This window comes from Perca flavescens, chromosome 16 (assembly GCF_004354835.1).
Source record: "Perca flavescens isolate YP-PL-M2 chromosome 16, PFLA_1.0, whole genome shotgun sequence".
Taxonomy (NCBI): Eukaryota; Metazoa; Chordata; class Actinopteri; order Perciformes; family Percidae; genus Perca; species Perca flavescens.
The window spans coordinates 23,538,672-23,557,210 of record NC_041346.1 but is presented as its reverse complement, the minus strand read 5'-3'; the positions used below and the strand labels follow the sequence as shown (position 1 = coordinate 23,557,210).

The 18,539-nt window shown below is 41.3% G+C and overlaps 1 protein-coding gene across 1 annotated transcript in view; it reads left to right on the top strand.

Moving 5' to 3' along the window:
• Window positions 1-18,539, top strand: part of LOC114570542 (laminin subunit gamma-3-like) — a 57,338-nt gene that overhangs the window by 20,860 nt on the left and 17,939 nt on the right. Inside the window, exons 5-6 of the mRNA XM_028600868.1 lie at window positions 5,788-5,897; window positions 8,440-8,667. Coding sequence (XP_028456669.1) covers window positions 5,788-5,897; window positions 8,440-8,667 — 338 coding nt within the window. The remainder of the gene's footprint in view (window positions 1-5,787; window positions 5,898-8,439; window positions 8,668-18,539) is intronic.

Genomic DNA, 18,539 nt, shown 5'->3' with positions numbered 1-18,539 from the left:
CGTTGCATACAAATGCAGTTTGAATTCAGAGACACATCTTTGCTTGCTCCAGGATCCAGCCCCTGAACTGGGACACAGCTTGTATAGTTCTGTCCCCTCCAATATTTCCATTTCTCTCTCTGGTGTATGCGCGCTAGTAATGAGTTTCCCCTTAGCACCAAGAGCCCTGGCTAAAGAAGCTCTTTGGTTCCTCCTCTGAAATGCATTGGAGCTCGGGGCACAGAGACTGCCATTAAGTGTCCCTCTCTGAAGACGTTCTCCACAGATCTCATTAAACTTCTCAGATACATGCACAGATGTACTTCGCAACATGCTCTTCATTATTCCCTCACTTCCTCTGCCTCTCTCATACACACTCCACATTTCTGTTGATTGACAGCATCTGTGTTCATAGCTGGTAAATATGTTAACCTGTTAAGTGGTTATGTGTTCCCACCTGGTGCAAAGATCATTTCAAAATCAGATGAAGGAATAATATATGGAAGCGTGGGGATTCAAGCGCAGGGGATTGATGAGAGGAGGTGAATGGCTTATATAAGGTAGCATCCACTCTTCTCTCTGATGTTCCCTCTGTTCACTTTCTGTTCCCTTGAACGCAGTAGGCGGGGAGGTTTTATTGCTTGTTTTATAGCTGCATGTGTACAGTAAGCATACTATTTATGCCATAAGGAACCCCTCAGATGCTCAGTCACTTTTTGCAATTGACTGATAAAGGTTCAACACACGGTGATCAGCTGTTCACTGTTTTCACTGGCAAAAGAAGTGTTTCAAGAAACTGCTCATACAAACGCCTTTAAAAGGTATGAGCCAATTTACAGGAGTCAGCAGAGATCTAGTAGTAGTGCAGGCTTGTGGTCCATCTGGCACTGAGCTCATTTCTGTCATGTTTTCAAAATTCACTGACTTTGATCATAGATCAGGGCCAGCTAAGTATATAACAGAAAGAAGGCTTATTGCCGCCAAAATGAAAAGAAATGCTAAAGGTGACAGAGCAAAGAAAAAAGAAACATGGAATTCCTGTACTATGTGCCTATGATTCAAATGTGATTTATTAACCCCTACAGTCCCAAACCAAAAACTCAGTTCTAGTATTATTTGAATTTACATTAACTTTGCCAGGCTAACCAGAGCTGTTAGAATATTTGAAGTGAATAATTGCATTCCAGATACAGTATATGGATTATATAGTGGATATGTAGACTTTAGATTCGCCTCAAATGTTACAAAATGCGTTTATTTTGAATTCTGATGTGACAAATCATGTGATAACTCATTCCAGAACATTAATCCATCTACTCATTAAAATCTGGGAAGTTTTGGTATATCTGGCAGCAACTTTGGGCTTTCACCAGCCTTATAAGCAATAAATAAAATCAGGGAAAATTGATAATGGACAATAAAAAATGCTTTACTCAAAGTAACTTTGACTCTGTTTGACAAACCATGTCACTAATCTGGCTTGATAAAGGTTAAGGGTCAAAACCTAGAAGCTGAATAGTTTAATCACTAAATCAAACAGTGAACCATTACAGTCTCTTCCGCGGACTGGGTCTCAAACTTTGATGTGTGCACGTTGCTTGGAACGGTGCAAAGATGTAAAAATGGGTTCCAACCAAGCATGGTAACTAAATGTGCTTGTATAAGGATTAGAGCCATTGATAACTTAACTTAGAGTGAGATACTCACTATATCACTTAAAACAGTGGTGAAATTAATAGACAGATCTAATTAAAATGTTTTTAGTAGATTTAGCACAATTAGAATATGCTATTGGTATATGCTAATAACTTGTCCCTATACACATTCTATTTGAGTAACTAATTTGTAATTTTTTTTACACTTACATGCTTATCTTTCCAGTACCTCATCATTTCTCTGTTTCTCTTTGTCCATCCTTAACACACCATGTCTTGCTGTCTTGCACACCTTGTATCTCTATCTCTGTTCTGTTGTGTGTACGTGCGTGCGTGCTTCCAGTATTCTTTTGGGCTTTTCTCTCCCGATGATCTCCTCCCATCCTCAGCAGAGCAGGCTTAATTACAGTGTGGCTCTCCGCACTCTGCTTGGTGCTGATTAAAAGGGACACTGACGCTAGGGAAAGCATGACTAGGAGTTTGTTCACTTTCGTGCACACTCTGCTTATCTCTGTCTGACCAGCTCCATTACCATGGCTATGAGGCCCACTTTGTAATTGCCTCTCTTTATTACTGTGCCTACATGTCAGGCCAAGGAACAAGGACCCGCCGCATCAATGGAGAGTCTGTGTTGCAAGCCAGGAAAGCATACACACACACACACACACACACACACACACACACACACACTCACTCTTGGGCACAGTGTAAATGTGAATGCTGACACAGAGGCCATGCGCAAAAGAAAAAGCATTTTGAAAGTGAGTTAGTGTCATGCTGAGAACAGTTGACCTAATAAAATACACCATGGAACACACACAATGAAAGGCCTGACTTAGGCTGATATGGTCAACAAACGAAAGGTTTTGCACTTTATTCTTTTATGGTTCTTGCCTATGGTTACAGGGTTCATAAATTATAATTGGGTACCACTTTCAAATAAGGTGCCCTTTATAAGTGTGGCTAATAAGTTGTAACAAATTACTTTATTAATAGTTAGTTAAAGGGCCAGTATACTCCGTCAGAACTGCTTGTTGAAGGTCAAATAGTTTTGGAAACCCCCTCTGCCAACATGGGGGGGGGGGGGCTTATGTCTGACCTTTTCTTTAACTTTCTGAAACCGACAATACCGACAACACATCATAAGAACTAGTTCTGACTGAGTATACCCCGGCCCCTAGGCACTGCAATGCTTTAAACTAAAAATGCTAACTTCAGCATGCCCTCAATGACAAATTGGCAAATTATCACTAGACACAAAAACAGCTGATGCTGATGGGAAATGTCATTAGTTTTCAGGTATTTGGTCATAAACCAAAGTAATGAAGCTCAGCGCAGACTTCTATGACTGCAATCACCACTATTTCTCCCTAATTCTATTCAGCTGTTAAGAGGCGTGCACTCTTCAGTAAACCAATCAGAATTGGATAAGAAATCATGATCCAATCACAGAATGACTTGTTGCTTTAAATGTCCCTCTCTTGCTATCAGCTGTCTTCTAAGGCAAAAGTGCAACCCTCCTCTTCCTCCCCTTCCTCCTCCGGGCTTTGTCAACCTGCTACCAGAGTCCCTTCTGGCGGACGGGTCCTCCGTTCGACCTCCTGGTTCCCTCTCCGCCATCACCAGTGTCTAGGCTCCATCGGGGGGGAATATGCCTGTTTCTCTGCCCCTTTAAATATTTACTATGATGGAGTTTAATCCCCAAAGACTATGCACATTTCATGTATCCATGTTCATATCATGCTCATCTATAATAAATATTTGCATATCTGCAACGAAGTCTCTCCTGATTGAAATGGACAGATACAATTTTCAACCTGACAATTGCGCCAGATGAAAAGTTAAGGGATCACCAAAGTTGTCACATTTCATCCTGAGGGAAACACAAATTTCTGTACCGAATTACCTTGCAATTCATAAAATAGTAGTTGCAATGTTTCGCTCAAAACAGCAAAGTAATGCTTAAAGGTGCAATATGTAATATTGTGTGTAATACTGGCAGCTAGCGGTTAAAATAGTTACTGCACTACCAATTTTAAAATACTGGAGAGTCGTCTCCCCCGCCCCCTCCTGCCCAGACTCGAAGTTCACGGAGGTTGCCAGGCTGAGACCGCAGCATTCACAACAATGTTGCTAGACGCTTTTCTCACATAGCCAGACATTACTCCACAGCACAGCGGAGTAGCTAACGGTAGATGCTAGTCTCACATAGCCAGACATTACTCCACAGCACAGCGGAGTAGCTAACGGTAGATGCTAGTCTCACATAGCCAGACATTACTCCACAGCACAGCCGAGTAGCTAACGGTAGATGCTAGTCTCACATAGCCAGACATTACTCCACAGCACAGTGGAGTAGCTAACGGTAGATGCTGGCTATATTGACAGTCATAAAAGCCCGTGCTCAGGCAGAGCTCTGTAACCAACTGACAGACACACTTTTTCGGCTTAAAATTACAGTATGAACCGCTAAAAACACAACAACCTCACTGTCCTCTCCACACGCCAGTCAGGCACACTTCCTCGGCTTAGAATTTACAATACGAAACGCTAAAAATACCACTACCTTGCCGACGGAACACACTTCATTGGCTTAGAATTACGGCAACAATCGCTAAACACACTGCAAACTCACAGTCCTCTCTTTCCGATTTACAGCCCCCCTCTCGTAAAATAACTCACCGTTGTCTACAACTAACTACACGCTGTAAACAGCCATGGGCTGCTTGCCTGGTCCTCTGGGTAACGTTAGCGGTTAGCATGGCGGCGTTAGCCAGGACCAGTCGGGATCACGTTACTGGCTATGTCTCAATTGTTTTTGCGAGTAACCAACTCGGGTACTCTAGCTATATAATTCAATGTGAGAACACAAATGTTGAAATGACAAAAAATGCCCATCCCTAGTAGCTGTGATAAATTAGCGTGGAGCTAATGCTTACCTGTTCAGGAGAAAATAAGCCAATTCTGCGTCCTTTTGGGCTCTAAGCTGTCTCCATCTTTGTCGCAACTGTTAGAAGCCGTTTTCTTTTTTTTAATGTCATGTAGAATCTATCTCCGTTGATCCTGTTCGTTTGTTTGCTGCTTTCATGGCTGTACTACCGTTACAGCTGTAGCGCGCTGGGTTTACGTTTTTACAGGTATATCTGGCAACCCGGCCTGGCTGTCAAACTGGGCCGTTGATAACAACACACAAATCAAAACATAAACATAAATTCCGTCACGGAATGTAAATTTCAAAAAGAAAAAATTACTGACATTAGCATTGTTGTCAGAAAAGATAGTATTTCAGTTTAACATGTTTCCTTAATATCTGATGAGGCATTGGTGTCATTTTTGGATTTATTACAGTACAAATATTACATATTGGACCTTTAAAGTAATATATATTCCAGTATGTATGTTAATATATAACATTTGGCTTGCCAAAAATGTCTTGCATTCCCTGATTGTGAAAAGTTCCTTATGGCTGGTCTTCTTCCTTGAGCTGCAGAGCAGAGCACCTGGACCAAATCCATTCATTACCACCTGTATTTGTAACTGCAGACATAATGGCTTATAGAACTTATTATATTAACTATAATACTTCTTAATGGTTAGGTGCTACATATTAGAAAATGTTACCTGTAATTGTGTTTCCTACACCTGTACGTGGGGATTTTGTGAATGTGTTCTTTTATGCTGCTGCTCCTCGCCTTTGGGACCTTCACACAATACTGGGAGAAAATTATGTAGCACTATATCACCTGTGTGGAGCTGACACTGCACCTTTCATCACAATGGAAAGAGTGCATGATTCCTGGAGTAAAACAGGCAGATGTCAGCTGTGCAGCCCGGCTTTGCAGAACATCCTTCAGCAGATGGCAAAGCTCAGTGATCAAGACCCTGAATATGTGTTAGAGTCAGCACATCTACATTTTTCTGCACACTGTGTGTCGGCTGGTAGTGTTGTAGATAGGCTACCATAAAAATTCCACGCAATAAATTGCCCTAAAAAAAACACTGCAGTTGTTGAAAAGTCAGCCAGACAAACAAATTTACACTGTTTAGGTTTTTGTACCTTTAAAAATGTGACATTTTGGGTGTTTAATCACAGTTTGTTATCATTTGAATGGAAAAACAGACATGTAAATGATGTGTTTTGTGTCTTTTACAGGCTTCATGAAAATGAGATGAGATTTGAACCTCCACTGTCTGCCTTTAAGTTCCAACAACTACTGAACAACCTGACAACTCTCAGAATCAGCAACGCTGGAGGACAGAACTGTAAGAGTGTGTTTATGTGTCGATAACAGATTTAGTTTAGGCTCTATTTTGCTTGGCTACTTAAACATATCTAATGCATTATTATTGACTTTTCCCATACCTTCGGAGCATGATTATTTATGTGAGAGCGTTTTGGCATTAGTGTAGAAGAATAAGCATCATGTAATATAATTGCTGAATGCATGGCCATTTACAAATAATACCAGCAAAATACATGGTGCCACAGAAGGATTCCAAAAACTTCACATTTTTGTTAATTAAAAATACATTTTCATCACAAAGTAGCTACAGCGGCAACAAAGATAGTTGCTTTAACAATGTCACTGCTGGCGCCCAGATAGCTCAGTTGGTAGAGCGGGCGGCCATGTGTAGAGGTTTACACCTCGACGCAGCGGACCCGGGTTCGATTCCGGCCTGCGGACCTTTGCTGCATGTCATTCCCCCTCTCTCTCCCCTTTCACTTCTTTAGCTGTCCTATAATTAAAGACCTAAAATGCCCAAAAAAATAATCTTTAAAAAACAATGTCACTGCTTGTATTTAGGGAATACTTCAACTGTTCCAAATCTGGCTCAGCAAAAAATGGGATATTTATTCCCAGATGTTAGTAACTAGTTCTCGAAATCCTGCTTTTATTTTTATCATGTCCTTCTTCCCTCTCTATCTGATAGTCTGTATTGTAAAGTAAAGGCAGGATTTGAGAGGCATTACATTGGATTAGAGCACCAAGACAGAACAGCTGGCCAAAATCACCAGCTCCTTCACACCATTTTAATTAGTTGCTCAGTGAAGGCGTTGTGACACACACTCTTGTGTAGTTCCACGTGCATTTGCACATGCAAAAATACCGGCATAGAAGTTTGTGCACACAGAAGCCCAGTCATGCATATTCTGTCAAACTGTTTCCTGTAACCACCCACCCAAGCACACAGTTTACACTGCATCTATTGCACATCACAGGGGAGAAACTCTGTTAATGATTTGTGTTAGGTCTCAAACACATTCTCAAACTGTGTTAGAAGTGCTTTATCGCTGCCGGCTGCGCGGCTTACTTTAATTTCAAAATCCCATAAAGCTGTCCTCTCATCTTTCTTCTCTCACATTCTCCTTTATTCTTAAAAATGTATCTCTGCACCACAGATAGTCTCTTCTAACAGAACAGTATTATTTTAATGAGAGTATTGTCTTTAGAAAGGCAGGCTTTGACAGTAGTCAAAAGGCCTTTCATTTTCCCCGCCCGAAGAAATGAGTTTTGAACAGCGAGCATAGCCTTAAAGGAAGTTTATGATAAATTGATGGCTTAATGTACAGGTACCTAAAGAGACCGAAACTGTCATAGTACGCAGGGCTGCAGTGAGCCATTCAAGATTCAAGGGAATTTAAATCTTGACTTGTCTGACAAGGTTTCTTGTAGGAAGGATTGATGGAGAGAATTGGTACAGCATAACTTAAAATGAAATGTTTGTAAATAACTGAAATATAGGGTTCCGTGTCTGAATATTTTTTAATTGCACATTTTTCCCCTGTTGAATGAGCTAATAGAATTCAGGAGGTAGTAGGAGAGTAAAGGGTAGAGGCTAAGGCGAGTCATGCAGAGGGAAGAGGACAGGTTGCCTACTGATTATCCCTCAGAGGTGTAAATGAACTGGGTTTCAATGAAGAAATGGCTGGATCATGACTTTTTAGAAGTGAATGTCCATCCTCTCCTCGGGTTCTACCACTCAGATTTCCCTCATTATGCAGCCACCTAGTCACACATGGTTTATTTTCTTATCTGACAAGGCATACATGCACTGCATATTTCATCCATCCATCCATCCATCTTGTGTTTTCTTCAGTGAGAGTAGAAACAGTATTGGACCAGGAACAAAAGTAATTTGGTGTTCTGCGGCTGTGGTTTGGAGAGTATAGGGTGAAAGGGATTTGGTTCAGGATGGCCTGCCCCCATCACTATTCATGAAAGGAGAGAGGGATCTTGAAACCCCACAGGAACTGCACGTCTGACATACCTCCACCGCGTCTCCTGTCTCCTTTTCTTATTGTCTTGCTCTGCTGCAGTGATTTATTCATTTGCTATATCAAAGATTCCCTGAGTGATGAGTGTACGTGTGTGGGCGCATGCATGCGTACGTGTGTGTGCAAGTGAGCATTAAGTGTGGCATTTACGGTCGTGTGGGTGGATGAATCTGTTATTGTGTGTGTGCGTGCGTGCGTGCGTGCGTGCGTGCGTGCGTGTGTGTGTGTTTGGGGTGTGTAGGTGTGTGTCAGAATGTAAACTGTAAACACAGGCCAGAACCTGTAATGAGACAGGGAGGAAGGGACAACACTGCAACAAATGCTAATGACCTAAAGCTTAACGAGATACACACACACACACACACACACACACACACACTACACATACCCATAATTCCAGAGGAAAGCAGGTGCCCCAACAATTCAGCAGGCTTCTGAGGCAACAATTATCATTTTACTACTGTCCTTTGTAAGCATCACTTTTATAACAAAGCGCTCTTCCTGTCTTTTCTCTTCCTTCCTCTCCAGACACATCACAGCTCGCAGGGGTAACCCTGACCTCAGCCTTCATCTCCTCTGGTCCAGCCAATCCTCCTGCCCCATGGGTGGAATCTTGTTCCTGTCCCCCGGGCTTTGCAGGCCAGTTTTGTGAGCAGTGCGCCCCAGGATTCACCTGGGAAGACCCCAGCAGAGGGTCTCTCTCAACATGTGTGCCATGCAACTGCCACCAGCATGGAACCTGTCATCCAGAGACAGGTAATAAGTGAAACATTTACAGTATATTTGGTATGTACACAACTGTATTGAAATGATAAATACACGTAAGCATGATGACTTTGGTGCCACCGCACTGACAACCATTCGACTATTGTTCCATTTCAGTGACATCTGCACGTGTGGAAACATCTGAAAAAGCCTGAACAAGTGACTTCCTAAATCAAGTGCAGAACGTTTAATATTTGAAGGAGAACTCCACCAGTGTTACATGCCAAAGTCAATTTACCAGGAGCGCTCCACAGCCCGTGAAAACAGCTGTACAATGTCTTCTATGGCTTAGGAGGATGTTTAAGAAAATGACTCAAGTAATATTACTTAAGTATATCGACTTGAGGTTGAGACTACAAATACTTTGTGAAAAGTTAAGTTTGAATGATGTGCTGTGTCCAAAATCACTCCTTATTAATTATACAGTGCACTACATTTACTGTCCGCCATTGTATGGAATCAGTGTTTCCCACAGATTAGAAAGCAATTTGTGGCGTGGGAGGGGGGCAGGTACAATCAAGTATCAAAAATTGAGGAGGACACAGTGTTGGATGCTGTCCTCCTCTCCTACTCTTTCTTCAATGCCTAACAAATCTATCTCTTTCTCTCCCAGTGTGTCTTTTTGCGTGAGCAGCACTGCTTGAAGCCTGAAAATACTGTAAAACAAATTAATAACATAACTAATTACACTGGTTGGACTGTTGAGCTCTGTTTCAGACTGATACCTCCGGTTCAGGCTGGTCCTCATCCTCAACACGTGCCTTTCTTAGTCGCGGAAAATAATTTTCAATACTCATCTGGATTGAAGCAGCAAACATTCAGTGTAAGAGTAAAAAAAATGACATAACATTATTTATAATAAGTTTATTTGATTCACAGCTGCTACAGATAGTGTTTTGTCCTCGACAACCCAACTGCATTTTACCGCAAACTTGCAACTAGTTAACTTTCTAAAGCAGGCGCAATCGCTTGTTTGCTAAGAGTCGGGTCGGGACTCCAACATTAACACACTGACAACATTGTATTCAGAATATAAAATATTTTTATAGCACTTCTTAATGCCGTGATTGTGTAAAGGTGTTCACGAGATACCAACCTTTCGTGAACTTGTGAATTTCAGCTGTCTTCTTCACCACCACACCGCCACAATATAGTCTATGTGTGGGAAACACTGGGAATTCTGAGAGTGGAAGTTTATCCATAATATAGAAATTCTACAATGGAAGAAAGAAGCAGTGTCCATGGCACGTAGACTACTTTATGAAGGATCCCACAATGCAATGCTCTGCATTTTATTGATGTAAAAAAAAATTACGACTCCACACATAAATATGGGAATATATCCAATTTCTGCCATCCGTCCCATATGACGTGAATGTGGCATAATATTGCTATTAAGTTGCCTTTACGGAAGTAGGATACGCCATATTTGGAGCTTAATCAATCTGCTGCATTAACTTTGACTAGGGGTGTGCAAAAAAATCGATTCACATTTGTATCGCGATTCAAGCTCTACCGATTCAAAATTGATTCATAGAATTCCAAAAATCGATTCATAGAATTCCAAAAATTAAAATTAATTAACATTAAAGACATGGACGAACAACAACCTAAAGTACCTAACATGCCAGTCAACCAACTCTTTCAATGCTCTAAACTCCCACCCTTCTGAACGAAAAGCTCTTTTTATTTAACAGTTTTATTTTTGGCACTTTGCACTTTAGAGTTGCAAAAGTTTTTATTTTTGTATGAAGACATATAACGTAATATCAAACTACATTTCATTTATTGTGTTTCTTTTCTTTTAAATTGTATGTCTACTGCAATCACATGGGAAAAGTAACTACATTTACATATGTGAATCGTTTTTTTTTATCGAGAATCGTTTTCCAATCAAAAATTTATTTTGAATCGAATCATGAGCCTAAAAATCGATATTGAATCAAATCGTGACATTTTCTGAATCGTGTACCCTTAACTTTGACCATTCTTTTTTAAATCTGTCTCTTGAAAGTCCCCCAACTTCATGTACAACACAACCGTATACTATTACTGGAGTACTCTTTTAAGAAGGAAAGAAAATCAGAGCCATCATTGTGTTTCGTTATCTTTAGCGCATTTAAAGTCTTACCATATAGGTTGTAAATAAATACTTCCCATAACCATAATCTTCCAATCACTCAGCTTGAGTAAAGTAAAGTGCTCAAAACTATTACCACAACTAGTATTGTCCATGGCAAAACGCTCTGTTCAATGTTAAATAGAACAGCATGTTGGTGTATTATTATACAACATTAAACTGATCCCGTCTTCCGAAGCATTCCGTCAGCGTTTCACAATATGAGGGATCATCAGAGGTTGTTGAGACAATATTTTCTGTCACTGTGCCTCTGAGAGAGCAGAGGGAACAGAAGGAGATGCAGACTGTTCAACTGAAGCATTTTTCTGTGTCTTCCCGGAGCTGACATTCAGTCATCATCGCTTCAAGAGAATGTAACTCAGTCATCCCTCAGGTGTATTGGCAAACTATCACTCAAACTAAGAACTGGATGGCTGTGCTAATACAGCAATACCCTCATTTTACACAACTAATATTTATAATAAAAGCTAAACTAGGAGCGTGTATTTAACACACCTGGCATTTTTATGGGATATAATAACAGCAGCTGCAGTTTTCTTTCAGATTCATATCCTAAACGCAACGTCCCATAAATGACAGAAGTAATACAGCAGCTGTTGGGTTTGTAAACAAGTCAGCCAATATGCAGTTATTTATGTTTATGTGTCTGTGAGTGTTTACTATATGCACTCTCTTTCTTTTCCACACTATCTCTCTCTCACAGCTTTAAACAAGTCTCTCCGTCTCACCAAGAACAGACAACTTTCCCATCCAAGTTCCCACCCTCCATCTTTTATCTTTTCTCAATCTCTCTCTTCCTCTCTATCTCTCCCTCCTACCCTCAGACTTAAAGTATCAGAGATCTGACCTAGTTAGGAGATGCCTGAAGCTTTGGCTGTGAGTGTGTGTTATGTTTGTGTGTGTGTGTGTGTGTGTGTGTGTGTGTGTGTGTGTGTGTGTGTGTGTGTGTGTGTGTGTGTGTGTGTGTCTGAGGTCTGGAAGCAAGTCTGGTATCACTGCCTGCCTGCCTCCTTCCTAATTAGGCTTGTTACCCGCCCCTTGGCTAATGATGTCTAATTTGCTTGCAGATTTCCTGTGTCTCTCATGTCTCTTCTCAATCTGGATGTCTCTCTCTCTTTCTCTCTCATGCAGACACACTTGTTCTCTCTGCCTTTTCTTGTTCCCCAGACTCCCTAGTCAGCCTCTTGCTGACTTCCTTCTTCCTCTCAGCTAGGATTGCACCTGCTCTCGCCAGTCACCTTGACTTTGTTTTTAGCGTCCTCGACTCCCTTCTGTCAAGTTTCCACTCCCTGTAAATTCCCCTGTATATTTTCCCATCTTTTATAGATATACTCTATTTCCTCTGTATTAATATAGTATCCAACATTCAGGTCTTTACACAAACGTTACAGCGTATGATCATACGCTGTAACATTTGTAGGTGCTTTAATTTAGAACAGGATATAGTGCCAACAATAATTTCAACCTCAATCAGAGCGCAGATGTGAGAGAAAAAAGTTGTGCAATTAAAACGGAAAGGTTTTTGTTTTGTTTTTCTTTGAAAAGAGTCAGAAGATAGGAGAGAGTTTTTAGGGCGGTCTGAACACAAATGTGCTTGTGTACGGAGTTGTTGGAGGGAAAACCGCCATTGTTTATTAATGAACCTGTTTAACTGTTTAGCATAAAAGCAGGTTTGGTTTAAACTCATCAGGTTGAGCTTAGTAGCGTTTAGAGTTCACACCTAACAAGCACCCACAGACTGTAAGGATTATGTATACACACATGCTTTTTAGAATGTCTTTAAAAGTGCCCTGCCACACAAAACAGTTTTACTTGTATTTTTTTGAAATATGTTAGGTCCATATGTGTTTGTGTTATGTCGTGAATGTGAAAATGAACTGCTACCTCCTCTGTCAGCTCTAGCCACTGAAAAGAAATAAGCAGAGAAATCAGGCCAATTAGAAAAGCTGGTCAGTCTGACATCATGTTGCCTGAGCTCATTACTATTCATGAGCTCGCCCAGTTGCGCTGGGTAAAGGATGCTGATAGCCAGGCTCTCATTGGCTAGCTGTTAGCCAATCTTAGTCAAGCAGCTTAGCTCTTTGAATATTAATGAGAACTGGCACAAATCAAGTCTTCCTGCAGGCTTTCTATACCACGATAGAATGGCTTGAAACAAGGTAACCAAGGCATTTTTTCCACAAAAAATGTTACAGTCCATGGTAGAACTTCAGACATTACCACAAAGTAATGAAATACGTGTGGCAGGGCTCCTTTAAAATATTTACAGTGCCATGCATATGATGAATTGAGTGTTTCAATATAGATAACGATGTGTCCTCTGAGTCATGGATCAAAATCCCCAGTGTGTTGTGTCCTTTGGCATGACGCTCTTGGGTTGAGGAAAGGAAGCCAGTTAAAATTAGCCTGTCTTTTTCCAATAGATGATGATGGCATGTCATCTTCTGACAGCCGGTTGGCTTGTCTTTAATTCTTTTTTATATTTTATATAAGGGAGCAAACAAACAGCAGATGCTCTCCATAAATCTATAAGTTCAGGTCAAGGGGAACTATCAAAGTAAGTTGATTAGAGAGGCCGTGTTCATCAATTGTCACCAGGAGGGCGGACCAACCTGCTGTTTCTCCTATCAGAATCTTAATTGCTGTATAATTACCATAACGACTTGTATCATCATGCAGGGTGTGCCCACAGACAGAATTGGGATGGAGTTTATTCACTGGCTGCCGAGGGAAGCTGCAGCCAATGGTGCTTCATAATCATGATTTATTAACAGTCTCTGAGTCGTGTCGGTTCTATTTGCTGTAGCGCAACACAACAGATTGGAAATGTTAATATTTGTGGTGGAACGAGCAAAATTGCGATTTCTGTAAAGCACTTGTGCTACGGGGCTGATGAAGTCAAATATATGTCCTTCAGATACAAAAAAAAAATGCGTGTCTAGTGCATGTGTTTCCACAGTTTTGGACATTTATTTTGGACTTTCATTTTGGTGTACCACTGGCCTGGACATGCATTTATACAGTATGTAGTCTGTGTTAATTGCATACACACCATCCACACAATTAGGCAGAGACCATGATTTGTAAGCTTGAGTGAGTGTTGAGGAAGGAGAGATGATTGTTATGCAGGTTAAATGGAGACACTCAATTTTCTCTGCAACCCACACTGTAAGGGAGTGCTCATTAATCACCTAAACAAAATTAAACACATGATGCTCCTGACACTGTAGTCTCTGTTGGGTATTGAGCATGAGGGTGCTGTATTAGAGCTCCTCTGTTCGCCCTGGGAGCAGATCTCCGGTTTCGCAGCTGTTATACGTATACAGTGACTGCGAACATAAAAGAGGCCTGAGCATGGCACAAGGGCGCAAAAGAAATCTTCACGACCGCGCATGCGCGTGGGATAAACCCAATAACGACAGCTCTTAGAGGGCGAAGCCTGAACGAAATAGAACCAAGTGATTGTCTTTTTGTGTGATCCATTTTTACATAAAGGGGTGAGGTTATAAACTCTCACAGAGGAGAGAAGTTAAGCATACATTACATTACATTGCAAAGATCTAAGCGATCTTTATTTGCATCCGTACATCCACGCTGTGCATCCACAGACACACTGCTGTGGGATCATTTACCCAATGCGTAGACTTCAAGTTAAGCATGTTTTTACCACTTACTTTGGATCCAGCTAAAATCTTGCAGCTACTAAGAAGGCCAGCTATAGTCGGTAATAGCCGACCACAATTACCTGAATGCAGCATGTGCATCTGCTCTGCAAACCCCAGAATAAACAAAAGTCTTTCTGTCCCTTGTTCTGTTTCATAACAGCATATGCTTGTTTCTCACTATGACATTTGTGCGGGGCCAACATTTTTGAATATGCACAGTGGTTTTGCATTGCTAAATGTCACGTCCACTGCAGTCTAGTGGAGGAGGATGGGGAAGCTTTTTTTTGTTGTTGTTGTTGCTCTTGGTCTGAGAAGGGGAATGGACCACCAGGGGCTCCTGCAGTGAAAAACATTGAAGTGGTCCTAATAAAGGCCATCACCTAGAGTACCTGTCTCATTGCGTCCATTAGGGTACAGATAAAGAAATTACCAAACATGCTGCTCATTGCATATTTGAATGCTAGGTCAGAATGGAGGATACTGTGAGTCAGTGTTTACCAACAAAGGTCTGCTTTAGAAAGAGACAGAGTAAGCCAGGGCGTGCATTTCCCGAAAGCCTGCTTAAATGCCAGCTTCCACTCTCTAAGGTCATTATTTAGAAAAATCTATGGGAGAAAGTTGAGGCAGACAAACTGATAGAGTGAAGCCGGCTGTAGCGCTGGCTTATTCTGCCCCCTAATCTCTCTGGTGGGCTGTGTTAGTTGCAGGCTAAGCCCTGAGATGCCTGGCCAGTATCAGCGTGATGGGATATGAGGAGCGACAGGGTGGGGAAAAGGAAGTGAGAAAGAGAAAAAAAGACCAATGTAGTCAGTTAGAATGAATCTTAGCATGTAATTTCTCCTGCTGATCCTATTCAGCACGCTTTACTTATCTCTTCAAAACCAGCGTATTTATTTTACACCAAAATAAACAGAAAGATAAACAATGTGCACACTCTGTCTGCCTGCCTTGGTTTCCAGTCACACTCTCAGAGATCGCTGATTTGAAAAGGTTTCAACCTTTCCCTTGATGAAATTAGTTTAGACAAGGAAAACCAACCTGGTGCATCACCAAAATTAATGAAAATGAGGAAGTTTATCTTGCCTAAAACAGCAGATACGAAACAAAAACCTCTAGAAAAGAACACAACTACACACTGTATCTTACAGAGAAGCCACAAAAAAGCATAGAACTATTCCAACTTGTTGGGTTGGTGTTATAAAATGTAAAGGAATTCAAGAAATGTGATACAATTAAACGGACTCACACACAATTTAGTATTGCACTTCCTCAATGTCGGATTGGGATGTGCAAGAGTCTACAGCCATGCTTGCAGCTTGAGGCTGTGCTTAAGCACCTGCTAATCATGCTGATGTTTAGCACGTATAATGTTTATCATGTTCACCCTCTTAGTTTAGCTTGTTAGCATGTTAACATTTGTAAATCCGAGGCAGACTGGATTGTCATTCAGAAGGCCAGAGAAAGTATTGTTGTTAAATCAGCTGAACAAAAGTAGAAGAAATTCAAACACTGACATTTGATCAGAGTTAAATACACAGTAAATGGGGTATCCAGCTCCTCTATTGTTTCGTTGCGTTTTGGAGCATGTTAAGCACTTTGGTCAACTGAGGTTGTTTTTAAACGTGCTATATAAATAAAATTGAATTGAATTGAATTGAATAACAACTAGCTAACCCAGAGCAAGACAACGTGAGCTACAACCACTACTGTTAGAGTCCCCATGCCTGATACCCCCGGTCCTTGGACATAACAATTTGGGTGACAGCCTCTATACACAAGACAGGAATTGATGCATTTATTTTCCACAGTCACAGTATGACAAAACATATATCCCCAGTCATCCGTATTGTGCACATTATGTATGGGGGTGGACAGAATATACAACCTCTCCTCCTTTCCTTCAACGTCCTCTCTACTCTGCAGCAGTCCACCCATTCAGACCCCACTGACGAGCCACATTTGCAGCAGCAGGCGCTAGCAGCATATCTGTGTTAAATTAGAGAGCAACATCCCCATCAAAAAGTCCCTCAGCATATATTCCCCAACTTCTACCCACAAGGCCTCAGAGCTGCAGACAAAATTGTCTCTCTCTTTCTGTTTTGTTTCCGTCTCTCCTTCATTAAATCAGGGAGTCCACATGCATTAGTAAATACATTTCCCTGGCCCAAAGCTTTTTAATGTTCCACTGGGCTAAGTAGACAAGCATCCTGGAAAATATGGAGGTCTTTAAAAGCTCATGTCTTTGACATCACTTCCATGTTGTGCTTATGTAAAGTAAAGCAGAAAAGAAATAGAAGAAAAAAAAAATTAGGTTCTATTTTAGAACGATTTTGCTGAATTTATTTCATAATCACTTGAAAGGCATTTGTTGCTCTGGAGCAAAAGCAAAAAGTAGCCTAAACAGTCACAGAACTCTTGATTTGTTTTACTTGTGTTTCTGGGCTCACACATCACCAAAGACCCCACACATTGCCCTTGTTCTTCAGAGAGACCTCCCAAGATGGTGCTGAATGACATGGCAATGATTTTCAAAAACTCAATTTGGTCAGTAAATAAATGAGATTTTGAGGGCAAGAATGTAATAACAGGAGAGGGGTGCGCCATTGTCTTTTCCTAAACAAAAACATACTTACTTCAAGTCCATTTCTCTTCGGATTTTCTTTCCCACTTTTCTATCTCCATCTGGACTTCAAGCTATCACAAGCTACTGCAAACAATGGCAACCACTATCTTCAGAAGAGCTACTCCTCGCACTTTGTTTGAGAGGAACAATGAATGACGCACAAGTATAAACACACTCAACAAGGGAAATGTGGAAAAAGGTTGATGGCAAAGCTTCCTATTTTCCACAAGTGGCTTCCTTAATGAAGTGCATTAGTCCTGGGTGTGTGTGTGTGTGTGTGTGTGTGTGTGTGTGTGTGTGTGTGTGTGTGTGTGTGTGTGTGTGTGTGTGTGTGTGTGTGTGTGTGTGTGTGTGTGTGTGTGTGTGTGTGTGTGTGTGTGTGTGTGTGTGTGTGTGTGTGTGTGTGTGGAGAGTACAATGATGAGTAGGGTGGAGGGATGAGGTACAGGTAGAATGAGCACTGGTAGAAAGGAGCTATTTGGAGAGTAATGTGTGTGTGATGGAGGGCTCCTCTTTAAAAAAAAAAAAAACTCCAGGCTGCTTGTTTCCTATACAGAAATATTGCTTTGCCATCACAGAACAGAACAGTTTAGGCGGAGAGCGGAGCTGAAGTGCAGTGCTCCATAGCTGAAAGGGGAGGAGTACGAGAGGGCGAGAGCAGAATAGCGTGATTGTGTGGATTTGTCAAAGGATTCAAAGTGTGCAGCTCCACGAGGAGCTTTACTGAAATCCCAAATCATTTCACTCATTGATAAAAACGATTCTGCGGGGATGTTGTAAAGTAATGATGATTAGCATGACGATGAGGAATATCACGTGAAGAGCGAGCCTGCCATTCAGCGACAGTTTGTGATGCATACCGTTAGCTTTTCCGAGGAGCCGATGGCATGATAATAGTGTCGAGGAGGCCCTCAGTGACTCTGCTGCCTCGTATCACGCTCAGTCATCTTCACACTCAGTAAAGTCAGCACATTTCTGCTGCCATTAAATTGACTATGGCTCATTGGGGATTGACAATGAACACTATCAGTGTCATTGTAATGCCTTGTGAAATTCACAAAAGATTCACTTCTTAATACTAGGAACAATCATTATTACTAAATACTCTGTTTAAATGACGTCGGAAGTCGTGTATTATCCACGCTCTACCCAGAAGTCTACACTTCACCGGACAACGGGATAATTGTTCCCCCCAAATGGCAGTGTGATCAGTTTAGCTGTTTTTCTATCTCATATACTTGACTTACAGGTCTAAAGTTAAACAGGGCTTTATTTTGTGATGGCAGACATTGGTTGCAGTGACCCCATAACTAGAGGCAAGAATTTCTTTACTCCAATATTCAGTGGTGTGAAACAGCGGAGAGCTCCTCCCTGAATCACACTGTAGGCTATGAGGGAGGGATGGGAAATTTTAATGAGGACCGTAAAACCGCAA